Consider the following 16,868-nt stretch of genomic DNA (forward strand, 5'->3'; position numbering starts at 1 on the left):
ATTTTTGTTAGGTAACTTCCCTACTATTGTCAATTATAATGTGTCACGCATATCATCATAAAACGCACAAACTATAGTATTTATGTATGCTAATAATTAAATAATTAAATGTCTCTGGGTACAGCGGAAACGCTGTACCCAGAGACATTTAATTATGATTAACCTTCAATTTAATGAAGAATTTGACAGATAATGTATGGGACTTATGTCAGAATTTTCAAATTGATTACATTTAAGTAATTAATGTTCACCTCTGAGTGTGGCAGTTATTGTCATAATATAATGTATTGTTTGTGCAGGTCTACAGCGTGATGGGTCCCTGCCGCCGGGTCCGCTGCTGGGATTCCCGCCCGGGATGCCGCAGCCGGGTAAGTGCGACGACGCGTTGATATTGTATACTAACGCCCGCAACTCCGTTGCGCCAAAACTCGTTAATCGCGCGGGATCCGTACATTTTTCCAACAAAAACTATCTTATGTCCTTTCCTGGGACTCGGAAGTATCTTCATGCCAAATTTCAGCCAAATCGGTTCAGCGGTTTGTACGTGATGAGGTAACAGACAGACAGACTCACTTTCGCATTTATAATATTTGTATGGATTGTTTTAAGTTTAATCATCATTAAAGGTACAATTCCGTGCATCGCGACAGTCGTAAGCCGCGCGCGACCTACGACTGTCGTCGGCCGCTCGCGACAATAGTAATTGTATGAAAATGTATGGCACCGTTTCTAATTTTGACAGACGAGCACGGCCTATGACAGTCATAGGCTGCGCGCGGCTTGCGACTGTCGCGATGCACGGAATTGTACCTTTAATGTCTAAATGCAGCCGAATATGTTAGTAAACTACATATTGATACGGCAATGGTTAGCAACTGAATTAGTTATTTGACCAGAGTGACGATTACCGTTACGATAGTTTACCATTAACCAATGGCAAGCACTAACTCATGGTGTGTTTCAGGCATGGTGGGCGGATTCCTGGGCGGTCTGATGGGCATGGGCATGGGCGTGGGCGGGCTCGTGCTGCCGATGCCGGCGCCCGCGCTGCCGCCGCCGCAGCAGCATCAGGTAGATGACATCTTCCTATACTTAGAAGAGTGTTTCCCAACCTTTTCAGCCACGGAGCCCTAGGAAGTCGAGCACAGTTTTCTGGGACCGCCTTAATAAAATAAACAGCAAAAAATCGGACCATGTATGGTCCAGAGATGATGGAGGGATTTGTCATTGTAACTCATCTGTTGCAATTTGCAGGGCGCGGGCGCCGGTGCGGGCGCGGCGCAGGAGGCCTCCGACGACGCGATGGAGCTCGACACGGACGAGGGCGAGCGCCCCGACCCGCCCACACTCACCGCTGATCAGGTATACATATTTATATTATTTATAATATTATAACTATGAAAGTGTGTCTGTCTGTCTTGTCTGGTCTGTTACCTCTTCACGCCCAAACCGCTAAACCGATTTTGCTGAAATTTGGTATGGAGATATTTTGGGAGAGACATAGGATACTTTTATCCCGGAAGAATGTACGGTTCCTGCGCGGTAAACGATTTTAGGAGCAACGGAGTTGCGTCATCTAGTAATATTATAAATCGAAAATCTGTCTGTAAGAGTGATATGTCCAGAATAACTTTCATTCATTGACATATATTAGAGGACGTACAATACAAGAAGCGAGCTTCTTGTATTGTACGTCCTCTAATATAATATAATAATCTTATTGTAGTAATGTATAAAATCGATAACTGATCGCATGTGCAATATAACGGGGACGAGTCTATCTAGTCCCACTATAGAAATAATTGCTACACTTAGATATGACTGGATTTCCCAAACTGCTTTTTTGCGCGGCAAGGCTGAAAACTATCCTATTTTTTTAAGATAAGGTTTTCATTTTTATTTTAAAAGTAAAACATAATGCATATAATTTGGCCCCATCGTTATTTTTTAAAAATAATAATTATTTTCCAAGATAATAAACATTAATAGATGATTTTCAATTTTGGTGGCTTGTCCTCGACCTATTTTACTCAATATCTAGACCTATTTACAAAAAACTTGATTCTGGATAATCCGCCTAGGAGGTGGCTTTGGGCAGGGTCGTACGAGTTTCCAGCCAGAAATGAAAGAAAACCGTTTTCTCACAAATACAAAACCCCCGATTTTATGTAATTTTGCTGTACTTAAATTATCAATAATATCATGTTGTTATTTTAAATATCAAAAGAGTTTTGGTTTGTTCATAGTTAAGTTAATGTGTTATAACTTTAGTGCACGTAGTTTCTTTTTAAAGATTATGTTTCTCGCAAATTACAATTTTGGTGGCTAAATTTTGGTGGGTAAGAGACATTCTCTAAATTTGGTGGGTAAAACATTATTTTTACAAAATACCATTGATTCTTGAAGCATAAAATATACACCATTCACTTCATTCTGTCACAAGCTAACTCGTCTAGGTGGTAGTTGTCGTACCAATTTCCCGCAAACACCTAATCTCAAATTATATAAAAAATGCAAGTTGTTGAAATCCACTCAAATATTTGATGATTTTAACATTCATTAAATTAAGTCTTTGACATAAATTCAAATTAAATACATTTTTATATCAATAGTTTAAAATTAATTTAAGTTATCAATAAATGTCTCTTAATTTAGCCATAAGGAAAAATAGAAGTAACAAAAAAAGTGTACATAGGTTGTATTTTTATATCTAGCAATATTAATGTTCAGATCCAAGCGATGCTGTCGAAGCCCCCGCCAATGTTCAACTCCTCGGAGCCGCCGCCGGGTTTCTCGGACACCGCGCAGCCGGACACGTCGCAGCCGCCGCCCGACGACCGACACAAGGACCGCCGCGACCGGGGCGACAGTCGCGGTGACCGGGGCGACAGGCGCGGCGACCGCGACCGAGACCGACGCGACCGGAGAGATCGACCCAGGGAGAGGGAACGGTTAGTTTGTGCTAATACTTCTAGATAGACAAGACAATAATAATTATATACATGTAACAAAACTAAGTGATAATACTTTAGGGGTGTATTCTTCGTGACACTGGGGCGCTTGCCCACACAAATCACAAAAAATGGTCCATCAATGCTGCCTTTTTTTACAGTAAACTAAGTAAAAAATATTTTAGGGTGTGTATGTGTTCTACACACCCTAAAGTATTTTTGTACTTAGTTTTCTTACACTCTGTATAAATAGTTTCGTAATTAAAATATTACTGTGGATATTACGCTAGTTTGACCTGTTTACCCCATTGACTTTACACTGTCCAGGGAGCGCGATGACCGGCGCGACCGCGACCGGCGTGACCGTGACCGCGGCCGTGACCGTGACGCTGACAGACACCGTGACAGGGGCAACAGGGACGCACCCAACAGGTAATGAATGGCTTTACGGCTAAAATAATTAATTACGGCTAAATTAATTAAATGCAATGGATAATAAGACCTGAAACTTTGTTGCCTTTATTTAATAAAAATAAAATAAAATGATAAAATAAAAATATTTAAAAAAATGCAATGGTCCACAATATACTCTTCTGCCTTGATAGTCATTGTGAAGACATACGGGGTTTTAGTTTTAAGGTGGGAAACCCGGTACAGTAATGATAATAAGATTAGGAAAATATAACATAAGCAAGTGTGACAGCGCAGCCATTGTTACAGGGAGCGCAGCCGCGAGAAGTCCCCGCGCGGCGAGAAGAGTCTACAAGAGAGGTTGTGGGAGATGGCCAACGGCGACGCCGCGCCGCCCGCCGCGCCGCCGCCCGCGCAGTCGCAGCCCGCAGACGGTGAGAGATTACTTAAAGCTTAACGTTGAATCGAGACACAAAACATCATAATATAAAGTGACGAAATTGTATGAAAGTCTGTGCCCAGTCTTGTCATTAACATTAGTACTATGATAATGATATTTACGCACCGTAAAATTATTCAGTCAAAATTTTCCGATGTGCCAAACAAAGACAAGCAGATAGACCAGTATAGTAAGGCTTCTTACATACGAATAGCTATGTCCACACTGTGCACTTTCATCTTCAATTTTCGTCATCAATTTTCATATTGGCGCAATCAATAATTGAATGCGTCAAGGAACGCAACGCCAATATTGTCATTTTTGAAGTTTTGGATACGGTCATAGGGCATGCGTCGCGGGCATGCCTCACGTTCGCTGTTGACTGCGCTATAACGCATGCCCTTGACGAACAGAAAAAGGCACAGTGTGGACAAAGCTAATGGCACGCGTCGACGGCAGCCGTCGACTGTCGTCGACATATTATTGTGTCAAAAAAAATCAACGAAAAAAATCCAGCGACTGCCGTCGGCGCGCGCCTTCGAGTTGTTCGTCTGTAAGAGCGCCTACAGGGTTTGGCAATAATAAAACTTTACATTTAATTAAATCCTGATATTTAGAAAAAAATCGAAGAACATTGTCTTTTTGATGAATTATATTAAAATCTTAAAAAAAATTAAATCTGTTTAAAGGTCTACAAGGGAAGGGGGACCTATCTCGGCATACAAGTTCCACACATAAACCACGAAAGTAATTAAGTAAAGTTTGGTTGTTACAGTGTCAGATGAGAACTCGGTTGGAGCGGAGGCGAAGGGCGGCGAGGGAGGGTGGAGCCAGCTGCCGCCGCCCCGGCAGGCGCCGCCCATGTTCCGCGCCGGTGAGTCAGCAATACGCACACATTGACGCGCACGTTTTACCCCGGCCGCATAAAGAATTTCTGATGAGAAAAATTCGGTCGCCCGCCGGAACGCATCTGCTCATATATTTTGTTGTGGACCCCGCTGGCCGGTTTACGCGTATTAAGTAGATAAGTAGTAACTAAATTCTAATTATCATCTAGTTTAGTACTTACTAAATTTGAACTTGCTACTTGCTACAAAATTTTGTGTTTACATGCAATTAACAACTTAAAATTAAGTTAAAATTTAGTTAACTACTTATCAACTTAATACGTGTAAACCAGCCACTATCAGAATTCTAACGTGTCTGACGTCAATTTCGGATGAGTGTCTGATGTCGTCGATCGGTTGGCAGAAATTTTTCTGATCAAAAATTTGGATCGCGCTCTCTCTATATAGTTCATTTTTAAGTGATAGTTCTCTTTGCAACGTGACGTGACAAGCGATGTGATTAATTTTTTTAATGATCCATCCAAAATTAGATTGTCTAACACCGTGAAGGAAGATTTACATGGAATTAACAGACTTGCTGTTAATTCCATGTAAATCTTCTTTTATAGCAAATAAAGTTTAGTTTTAGTAGCTCATTTAAAACAATTCATTTCATTTAAAAGTTAACAAAAAAAAAAGACTTCAGAGAGTTACCGAGTGCAAATTTCAAACTGTTATAACTTATAAAGCTTCCCTTAACATTATTTTGACTTAAACAACAGTCGCAAATCGTCTTTGCGCCATATTTCTTTTGTCTTCTCCTCTATTTTCTCATTTACTCTTGTTAGTTATGGTGGTAGTTGTATTTCTTTAGCAACAATTCATGACCACATGTGAAAAACACACTTAAGGCTGTCATGTGTTATATTTTATGGAATTTTCTTATTAACATTCTTAGTATCTTATAATTATTATGTATAATTATTATTTTTTCTGCATTATAACATTGCAATGTGATTATAACTGAGGGGTTAGTGCGAGTTTTATGCGATCCGACGCATCGAGCACGTTTACGCGAATTTATATGGGATCAAAGTAGTATCCACTTTAGCCAGTAGATGGCGCTGCTTTGATTCCATATAAATTCGCGTTAACGTGCTCGATGCGTATGATCGAATAAAACTCGCACTAACCCCTCTGTTCCATCTTTCTATTCTAACAAAAGTAATAACTAGTATCACACTTACCTCTACTAACGATATAATGTGGTTCCAATAAATATGTGAGGTATTCTGGTTTACAGAACTGAGAATGAGAGGGCCTACAGCTAGGGCACCGATACGAGGTACGATTCAGTCTCGCCTCTAATGTCCGCACTCAGAGACAAAAACTGCCGCAATCAGAGAGGAATTAATTAAAAACACATATTAAGCCCCATCAATTATTTATTTATTTATTTATTTTGGAAAACCAACAGCTTTAACTTACAATACAATAGAATCGACATTATAGAAAAAGAAAGCCAATGACAGGTTTTCACGATTAGAGAAATATCACATAGTTAGAAAAGTGTACACACAACATTACTCGATTATCTCTCAAACTCTTCATTAAATTGAAGGTTAATTATAATTAATATCTCTGAGTGCGGCAGTAAATGTTCACTTTAATTTCACGAAGAGTAAGAAAAAAAACATGAAGCCTATGTAAAAACTTTATTAATTTAAAGTAATAATTTAATGACTTTGAGTGTGCCAGTTAGGCTCGGTGGAAGCGGACGATCGACTGTTGCTATTGACATTCTCCTTTAGTAATAATATCGTTACACAATGTTTAGTCCTAGCTAGAAAAGATAAGGACTTAACTTAAATATAACTTTTTTATGTCAGTAACGAACTTACATAAGCCAATTTTTTTACTGTAATGCTATTTTCGTACATTTTAAATCGATTTAAATTTGTTAAAATATCTACTCATAGAATTTAGGTGTCGCTAGCAACAGCAGTTGGACATTCCTTTTAACCGAGCCTTCCTGTCCAACGCTTCGCGGCATTTCAACCCCCTTTTCTCCCTTTTCCAGGACCGTGGATGGACCTCCAGGGGCCGCCGGGTCCCTTCGGCCCCCGGTTCAACGGGATGGGCCCGCCGTTCTCGCGACCCCCGTTCGAGAGGCCGCCATTCGATGGGCCGATGTTCGAGCGGCCCCCCTTCAACCGTATGCCATTTGACGGTAACCGGCCGCCTTTCGACGGCCCGCGGCCTAACTTCGACGGCCCGCGGCCTAACTTCGACGGTCCGCGGCCTAACTTCGACGGACCCCGCCCGCCCTTCGACGGACCTCGACCACAGTTCGATGGGCCGCGCCCGCACTTCGACGGACCGCGACCACCTTTCGACAGCCCGCGCTCGCTGTTCGACGGGCCCCGGCCCAAGTTCGACGGACCTCGTCCGCCTTTCGACGGGCCGCGGCCTCCCTTCGACGGACCCCGCCATCCATTCGACGGGCCGCGGTCCTCCTTCGATGGCCCGAGACCCCCGTTCGACGGGCCCCGGCCCCCCTTCGACGGCAACCGGGGCTTCGACGGCGACAGGTCCTTCGATGGGTTCGACGGGCCCGCGGATAACTTCGACCGGGGTAACAGGAGATTCGACGACCGCGAGTTCGACAGGGGGTGGAGCGGGGAGCGGGACAGGGAGTGGGGTGACCGCCGAGGCGAGTGGGACGATCGCCGCCGTGACCGCCGGCGGGATGACCACCGGCGGGACGATCGCGCCCGACGCGGGTACGACCGACCCGACGACCGCCGCCCCCGCGACGACAAGAGGGACGACCGACGAGACGAAAAGAGAGACGACAAGCGCGACGACAAGAGGGAGGACAGGCGAGACGATAGGAAGGAGGATAAGCGAGACGAAAAGAGGGAGGACAAACGAGAGGAGAGGAGCTCCAGGAGAGATAAGGACAGGAAGTCCCGGTGGGGCGCCGCGGAAGCCGAGGAGGAGGCGCGGGCCGACGACACCGCCGAACAAAAACAGTCGCAGCCGCCCCGGGCCGAAACCAGTACCGATACGCAACATGCGAGTGATAGGAGTGCTCAGGTCACGAGCAATGATAATAAGTATGACCCCACGGCTCCAAACGATGACAAATATGATCCCACGGCCGCGGACGGTAATAATGAATATGACCCCACGGTTATTACCGACAGCGAAAAATATGAGCCCGCAGCCGCTGAAAGCTGTAACAAGTACGAATCTGCAGCAGATAGTAACGATAAATATGAATCCCCTGTTGTCGATGAGCCCATGGCTGTTGAGCAAGCATTTGAGAATCATAACGATAATGCAGAGCGGGACCGACGAGAGGAGAAAGAAAATGAACCCGCGCAGATGGAAAGTCAGAGTCATACAAACGAAGACGCGAGAGAGCAGGACAGATGTACGGAGGAAAGGAGCAACGATAGAGTCAATGATCAAATTACAAGCAATGATAATAGCGAGGTCGAACCGCCGAAACCGGTTCTCGATTTGTACGACGCCAACGAGTCGGTGGACACCAGTTTTGCGGTGCCCGTCGCGAAAGAGACGGAGGCGAAAATAGAGAGCAGTGCGAAAGAGACGGACGACGGCGATATGTTCAGTGAACGGACCAAGAGTGAGGCTTGACACGCGAAGAAGCGGAAGTTTGGATATTTCCAGTGGAATTGATTCAGTGACGGCCGCCTACGGTATATGTTTTGTTATACTGCCCGACTGGGAATTTAGAAAACCACGTCATTTGCGACACGCAAACCTGAAATGTTGATTTTTAACCCCATTTTGCCACTCTTAATTGAAATGGCATTAATGTTAAATCGATTATCTTAGATCTCAATCAATTATAAGCTCAATTTTCATATCCTAAAGTATTACTGCAGATAAATAAGCGAACTGAGTATGGTTTTCTATATTCCTAGTCAGGATTTACTTCAATCACAGAGGAAACATGTTGCAAGGTGATCGAAAACATATCCGACTTTATATGTGACAAATTTAAATTAATATGACACATTTATTTTTGTTTTATACTAATTTAGGGTGTTTAAATTATTACAATAATGAACAGGAATTTGTCACATGTAAAGCACGGATAGAAAAGTAGTGGCGAATTAATAATTAACTATATCAGTAAATTCACAAACTATCTTTTTAAACATGACATCATTATTTTAACTTTTTATAGTCCAGAAGTTAACTTTTCTGTAAAAAAAATACTTATCGCCACTTCTTTATAAGTTTCTGACGCCAGCAGTATGTTACACTTTTTAGAAAAGTATGTATCTTCGGCGAAAGATTTAGAGAATGCTTAAACTAAAATCTATTCTATTAAAATAGTGGCATCGTATAAAATCATTGAACAAAGTATATTAATAAGTTTATTTAACTAATTAATTAATAAACTATTAAATTATCACATGATATTATATTATTGAACAATTTAATATTGCTTTTTCAATTTGCGCGTGGAGAGTTAAATTTGGAAATCGCGAGTTTTTTTAATATTGTAAAATATGATTAATGTGATTTTACTTTTGCCACGACGATATTTTTTTATTTATAAAGTAACTGAATCTTTTGCCGAGCATCATAGGGTATTGTAGGAAACGGCGAGTATCACCGACAACGCCAAAGATTAATCTTATACAGTCATGTTGAAATATACGAGTGCCTTATTGGTCCCGAGCGTTTTGTTTCGACCCAGCCGCCGCAGCCGCAGGTACGTGCCCGCTACGACCGACGCTATCTCTTTCACACCACTGTCTTATTTCATAGGCTGTTTCATTCCCACTGTGTTGCCAGTAGTTTCCTTTTCGACTGTCTAAACATTTCTAAGATTAGGTTAGAATAACTTTCTTTTACCATAAAATGGTGTACAAATTTTAGTTAAATGTAATTTGCATTTTTAAAATCTATTTGAAATGAATTTGGAATTAATTCTTTATTAATCATTTTATATATTTTTTTGATCTTACTAGTTGCTGGATTATAGTTATCTTGTATTTATTAAAGTCATTTAATTTCAAAGAGATGTTTTGTTAGTTTTTGAAGATTAGTTTTTCACAGAGCGTCGGTCGTGTCACAGTCACTAAAGCAATCGTCTTTTCACACTGTACCATAATATTGCAATAAACGCACCTCATATCGTCACAAATTTATTATATTGTTGAACAAAATTATGTAAATATGTATGAACATTTGGTGATTGTGCAATATTTTGTCGAAGCGATTGCTTTAGGCGGGCAACATTTTTTACTATCGAATCGTGTCGCAATGGAAAGTTTTGTTAAACAAATATTATAGAATTTCGATTGCGACGCGATGTACCACTAGCAATGTGTGCAAAGGCCTCGTCACTGGATCTCGCTGGAAATATTTGGAACTCTCTAGAAGAACGAAGACCTTGTGTCAGAGCTGGGGGCTTATACAAAGTGCAATGTCGAAACAAAACCGAATTCAAAAAGAATAAAATGTATGAGAGTGTAGTGGTATCATAAATTTTATAACTATCTAATTTGTTATTGTTTATATATTTTCTCTTTGGCTAAGCCCCGGGTTACTGTACTACGTAGAAGGGTGACCATATTGTCGGTCGACCGCTGTACTTTAGCTTGTGTTTTTTATTTTACTTATTGGTGAGGGTGGGTTGGTACCCTATAAATAACAAATTTAAATTATAGGCATAGCAATATTCGTAACGAATATATAATAGTTTAGGAAAATATTTACTTTTAAAGCGTCGACTCAGCTGTTTATATTTGTTGTAATATGTGTAAACTGTAATGTAATTATATAGGGCATAGATATTTGATAATTCGTGAATCACACTATAGCTTATTGTAGATAAGCATCAAATTGCATGCGAAATGTTTTCATAATTAATGTGCTTAAAATAAAATTTTATAAATTCACCGTGATCTTTGATTCTAGTTTCTTCCAAATTTTTATTTAAGTACTTGTTTATCTTTATTTTTATTTTTCAGGAGGTCATTTGCACACATTGTTTAGATTTTTGATTTTTTAATTTCAGCATTTATTTAGAAAGCTGCTGCTAACTTATGAACCAAATCACTTACTTTAAGTCTGCTGCCTACATTAACATAAAAATATTATAATCTCTAAACATTTTATTTTACTATGAAAGAGTCTTCTATGCTTCACAATGAATAGATTTTATGGAGTAGAGAGATACCGTTCATTGTTATGAGTAGGCTCAATTCTCAAATAATGTACAGTTCAGTACAGTTTATGGGGTTAGTAATGATAAAGCTGCTAAATGTCCTTTGTGGATGTACAATTTGCCGGAACTGAGTCTAAAAATTATGATTACCCACAGAATATTATCATTTCGAAATAAAAAGAAGTAGATAATAATCGGAACTAATGAGAAAAATCTTTGTTGAATGTAGTCTAAAAGAGACTGGATTGTGCGTTTATAACGCCTCTAGTCCACTCGCCACCGACACTGCGAACTGCGAAAACTGCGAAACCAATGTGAAACAGCAATAGAAAATGCAATATATATATATAACGCACTGTCGTGTGGCGGATGAGACAGTTAAAATCGGTTTGCCGCTGTTTCGCAGCGTCGCGTCGCGTCGGTGGACTAGAGGTTTATAAATAAAAATCGGCCAAGTGCGAGACAGACTCGCGCACGAAGTTTTCCGTACCGTTATAGAGGGAAAATAGGGAAAAAATTGTGTTTTTATATGGGAGCCCCCCTTAATTATTATTTATTTTAGTCAAATATTATTAAATACGAAAGTACACATTTAAGGATTTCGTGAAAAATTCAAGTATCTACCAAAACGCTCAAAACGTCCCCTTCTGCCGTTCCCTTTGGCGACCGGGGTCGTTTTGATCGCGGCTATGACGTCACTCATGACGTCATCATTTTCGCTCAAAACGACCCTTGACGAAGATGGGTCAAAGTGGGCGTTCTAGTTTTTTTTTTTAAATTTTAACGTAACTATATCGCGAAAGCCATGTTCGGAAAGTGTTCAGGAGAGAGTAGAGACAAAAAAACTTTATAATATTATTTCATTACAAATAATATTTTAATTAAATAAATTAAATAACACTTATGAAATATTTTGATTGGCAAATAAATTGTTTTAAATGAAAGGTCAAATGATTTCTTATAATTTATAAAATATAATAATTAATATTAATTTTCATCTCTCCTATACCTGTTGACTTACTCGTACTTGACTAAGCATTAAGCGGTACTGTTACCTAACGTTTATATGTATATTGTGACAATAGTCAATATTCAAAGTATGTGGTTTTGTTATTAAAATATGATTCAATGTGAAAACTCAAATATAATAAAAGTTTAACTAAGTATATTAAAATATGATTACTTGAGTAAAAAAAATGTAATACTAAAAACGAAACAAATATAATATTATGTATTTTATTTGTAAAATAAAAGTAACTATAAACAATAAAATTAATTTTATTTACGACTTGAAGAAAAGGATCGTAATATCCAAGTTCGGTTCAATGTACCTATGTATAAAAATAAAAAGTTATTTTTTTAAACTTTTCTCAAAACGCTCAAAACGACCCATAATCCGTTCCACTTGGGTTTGTATCACTGACGCTCACATGCTAGTGGAACGGGAAAAACTACGGTCTTGAGCGTGAGCGTTTCTAACGTCATCTGGAATGCGGGGTACATGTTGCCATTATGGATCACGAGCCAAAAAGGCCAAAACACGTTTGTTGTATGGGGGGGCTCCCAATATTAACTTTATTTTGTTTTTAGTAGAAGAGAAATACACAATCTGTGAAAATTTCAGAAGTCTAGCTATGGTGGTTCTTGAATTACAGCTTGGAGACAGACAGACAGATGGACAGACATCGAAGTCTCAGTAATAGGGTCCAGGATCCCGTTTTTACCCTTTGGGTACCCCTAACCCTAACAAGATTATTTGAATTTGGCGCGTTTTTCTAGCCATCGTCAACTATTTTTTTTTATCGAGGAAGCAAAATATCGCCTCTGTATTCTGCCGATGTGAACTCGACTCCTCGCCCTTCGCTAGTTGGTAAATTAAAAAATTGAACCGTCAAGCATAAACTAATGTCAATTGTCTTTTGAGTTTGACTTTTGCCGTTTGCGGCTTGAAACGATTTTCTTTGTTTTGGTTTAAAAAATAATATATTATTCAAATTGAAAATAATCCAAAAATTATGGAAGGTCTTCAAGTAGTAACTCAAGACTTTGTAAATGTCCTTATAACGAAATCGGACAGTGAGGATGCGCCTCCGATTGAGCGCCGATTTAAAAAAGGAATTACTATTCAGGAATTTAAGGTTAGATGATTCATACAATTTTTATAAAAATATGTAAAATAGCCATTTACCTCTGTTTTGCTTGTTAATAAATTGAATTTGAGGTGTTTAAGATGATTTTTAATCAAAACTGGTACCTTATCGGAAATAAAAATACCAATTTCAAATAGTTTTAGTTGCAGAAGGTGCTCTTCATCCACAAATACAATATTTCTGCTTCTGGTTCATTTGTATACAGTGGTAACAAAACTGAGTGATAATACTTTGGGGTTTGTATGTGTCTCATGTACAGAGTTCACTGTTGTAGAACAGCGTTGAAAAACAAATTTTGTTTTTGTTATTTGTATGGGCAAGAGCCCGAGTGTCGTGAATTTGCCCATACCAAAGTTGAAAAAAAAAAAACTCTTTCAGCGCTACTTTCTCCGTGATCTCTATACACAGGACACATACATACTTCAAAGTATTATCATTTTGTTTTGTGACACCCTAAAAATTAAAACTAAAAACCATATGAAAGGCTTGTAAAATGTCACAAATAGGTACGATTTTAATTTTAGACGAAATTGGAGTTGGTTACCGGAGGTACAGCTGGCACTATGAAACTGAAAGTATTTGACAATAAAAACAACCTCATATGTGACATAGACAACGATGACGCCCTGCTCGGCTCCTACCCCATTGATGACGGCATGAGAATACACGTCACCGACAACTTCACCCTGGTCAAAGATTTTGACTCCGCTGATGCCGCTGAAAGGTATGGTATAATAAAGGAAGGTTGAATGGCATAATGCTAATGTTGGTTACCCAAGGCAACTTTATGCGAATTTCATCACACACACACTGCCCAAATTTTCTTTATATGACGAAGAAAATACTATGCTATTCAATAGCTGCTAAGACAGCCCTAAAATAATTGAACCACAACTAGACTGATACCAACTAATTTAATAGGTAAGAGTGGATTATGGTTAGAAACCTAAAAATTCAATAAGTTGGTGTATTATTATGTAAGCATGCATATTGCATTGTGGTAATGCAATATTTAAAACATAATTTCAAGCCCCAAGTGGTCGAAGCCGACCATGATGACAATAGAATAACAATCGATTTCCAAGAATCCGCGATCAACGGATGCAGACTTGATTTATTTTAGAATCAAATAACTTTTTAGATTCCGTTTATCAGAAGAGGAATACGAGAAGAAAGATGACACATTGAGAGCATTCCTACAGCGGAACAAGCTGGGCAAGTACAATGAGGAGGAGATGAATAAACTGAAGGAACAACAGCAGAAGGAACTCGAGGAGGAGGCAAAGTATGATTCATTTAGTTTATACAACACAGCTACATTCATATACATGAACATTACATAGTTATAATTTTAACATATGAAAACTTTCGAACATAAATCATAATTTAAAAATTTGTTATTACAAACATTCACATTTTAACTTTAAAAGAGAAAAAAAAGGAGTAAAGTCTTAAATTTTAAAAGAAATATCACTTTAACCCACACTCAACACTTCTGGCAATAGTTTGAGCACAATACTACTGTGAGCGTGAAAGACTTGCCAAGACAAAACTCATTGAATTGGAAAATTCCTGTTTGTAAATGGGTAAAACTTCAACTCCGCCAAAATTTGTTTATCAAGCGGGATCCATGTGATATTTTCCGGGATAAAAAGTATTCTATGTCCTTTCCCGGAACTCACAATATCTCCATACCAAATTTCTGCAAAGTCGGTTCAGCGGTTTGGGTGTGAAGAGGTAAAAATCACAGACAGACGAACTTTCCCATTTGTAATATTAGTATGGATTATTGATTTTAAATATATGATGTATGCAGGCTAGCAGCTAGCGTGGTTGTGGGGTCGCGGTGCGCGGTCCGCGTAGGCAACACGGGTACGCGGCGCGCGACGGTGCGCTACAACGGGCCGCTGGAGGGCGCGCGCGGGCTGTGGATCGGCGTGCAGTACGACGAGCCGCGCGGCAAGAATGACGGCACGTGAGTTATGAGTATATGATGTACTTGTTAGGGATGAGTTTGTTAAGCATAGTGTTTTGGCTGTCTTCCCTCTATCGTCCGGCACGCGTACGGCAAAGAAAGGCTCAAGGCAGTCTTCTCTTTCACTGTAACTCACAGCGATAGTCGTATTAGATAGCTGTTCAAGTTACATTAGTTGAAGTAATCCAGTCTGTCCTTTGTCGGTCGTGTTATTATCATAAACGCAAACTAATTTTCATTTTATGATATTTTTTTTAACTCAAGATTATGTGACAATTGCATGATGCCCACATTTGCGTTTGTTATAAACTCGTTTACTGCGACACAATAAAATATTCCGTCACAAAAACGAGCGCTTTCCCATAAGCTCCATACTAAATTATAGTGAAACCCCTTTCTTATCTTTCCAGTTTCAACGGTAAGCGGTACTTCACGTGTCCGCCGAAGTACGGCGGTTTTGTGAAGCCCGTCTACGTCACGCTGGGTGACTTCCCCGTCGAAGAGGACGACCTAGATGATGAGATATGATTCATCTCCAGTCATCAATCATCACCGCTTATCACAGTGCTCGCTAGCTGCTAACTATATTTTTAGATAAGTAAGGCATTTATTTATAGCTACGAAATAACCATTGCTGTATAAAAAAAATTAAATTAAAGTAGCAAAACATAAAATAAAAAGGGCTTTAAAAGCCCCTTCGTGTTGTTTATAGATTGGTGAGTCAATTAGATGTGTTTTGGCATTATTATATTATGATTTACTTCTGTATCAGGTTTAGGAGATTGTTTAAAAATAATAATAGAAAATGTCGGCTTTGTTTCACATAATATTATGACAAAATATATTGCTATGTTTAAACATAACTGGATTATATTGCTGTACAATGAATTATAATAATATTATGCCTAAAACATCCTAGTTTTTACCAACCCTTATAAATAGACTGATTGTATAAATCGGAGTTATCATTCCACATTTTGATACTCGAGTATAGTTTTATTATTAAATTAGCTTATAATTTATTATTTCATATAATACAATTAAAAAAACAAACTTTTTCTTTCATTCAGAGCCCCATAATTCTATAAGTATTGATATGTTAAAAAATTATTAGCTTCAAGATTACTTATTACCTGGATGAGACTATGCGTCACAAGTTGCATTCAACAGTTTCGACAGCCGAAGTTGAAATTAAAAATATATGTTTTTAACAAAAGAGACACACGCTGCAGTGCCACTTAGTAATGCGTTTCGTCCACGCTTTTGGTCAAACCACATATTTGATTAATAATTCATACTTCTCTAAAATTATGGTACGCATTTTTATAGTTCTTCCAATCTACGAGTGCGCGGCGCCTTTAGTTGTGTGAGTGACCATATCTATACACGTGTACATGGCTCGCTCGCTACTGACTGCTCCGTCAGGTACGCACACTAACGAAAATATCTATATTACAATTACAACTACAAATAAAGGCTACGCGCACTCGTAGATTGCAAGAACTATACTAAGGCTGAAATCTCGAAACCAGCGGGCAGCGGGGCAGAAGCGGCGCGGCACGTGACTGCATAGATTTATATGGATAAGCTGTCTAGCACGCCGCGCGCCGCTCGGTTTTCAGGACCTGTCCCATATAAATCTGTATCACGCACCGCGCCGCTCCCGCCCGCTGATTTCGAGACTGCATTCTTAGGCCGGCCATAGACGGACCGCATCTTGCAGTTAAAACTTGAAATCAACAGCAAAATGCGGTCGCCACACAGTGATCTGCAGTTTCCATACTAAATTCATATCCGCAATCCTCCGCTCCGCTGGAGCAGTTCTTGAACGGTCGGTGCAAACAACGCGACCGTCTAGGACAGTCGATCCCGACTCCAACTTGCGGTCTGTCTATGGC

At 39.5% G+C, this 16,868-nt stretch overlaps 2 protein-coding genes across 4 annotated transcripts in view; both read left to right on the forward strand.

Annotated features, from left to right (window-relative positions):
- LOC121733648 (SR-related and CTD-associated factor 4) overlaps positions 1-10,576 on the forward strand; it is a 30,678-nt gene extending 20,102 nt beyond the window's left edge. For 2 of the 3 annotated variants that reach the window (XM_042123962.1, XM_042123963.1), the window contains exons 15-23: positions 300-368; positions 965-1,071; positions 1,255-1,362; positions 2,731-2,951; positions 3,279-3,383; positions 3,672-3,796; positions 4,577-4,675; positions 5,932-5,973; positions 6,709-10,576. In XM_042123962.1, the coding sequence (XP_041979896.1) occupies positions 300-368; positions 965-1,071; positions 1,255-1,362; positions 2,731-2,951; positions 3,279-3,383; positions 3,672-3,796; positions 4,577-4,675; positions 5,932-5,973; positions 6,709-8,294 (2,462 nt within the window). In that variant the 3' untranslated portion in view covers positions 8,295-10,576. The remainder of the gene's footprint in view (positions 1-299; positions 369-964; positions 1,072-1,254; positions 1,363-2,730; positions 2,952-3,278; positions 3,384-3,671; positions 3,797-4,576; positions 4,676-5,931; positions 5,974-6,708) is intronic. The other variant, XM_042123964.1, reaches the window with a different exon arrangement.
- A 2,205-nt stretch (positions 10,577-12,781) lies between these two features.
- Positions 12,782-15,972, forward strand: LOC121733655 (tubulin-folding cofactor B-like). Its single transcript, XM_042123978.1, has 5 exons — positions 12,782-12,983; positions 13,520-13,719; positions 14,137-14,280; positions 14,812-14,970; positions 15,381-15,972. Exons 1-5 carry the CDS (start codon positions 12,861-12,863, stop codon positions 15,496-15,498), a joined length of 744 nt encoding a protein of 247 aa, XP_041979912.1. The 5' UTR covers positions 12,782-12,860; the 3' UTR covers positions 15,499-15,972.
- Positions 15,973-16,868: the final 896 nt, after the last annotated feature.

This window comes from Aricia agestis, chromosome 14 (genome assembly GCF_905147365.1).
Source record: "Aricia agestis chromosome 14, ilAriAges1.1, whole genome shotgun sequence".
NCBI lineage: Eukaryota > Metazoa > Arthropoda > Insecta > Lepidoptera > Lycaenidae > Aricia > Aricia agestis.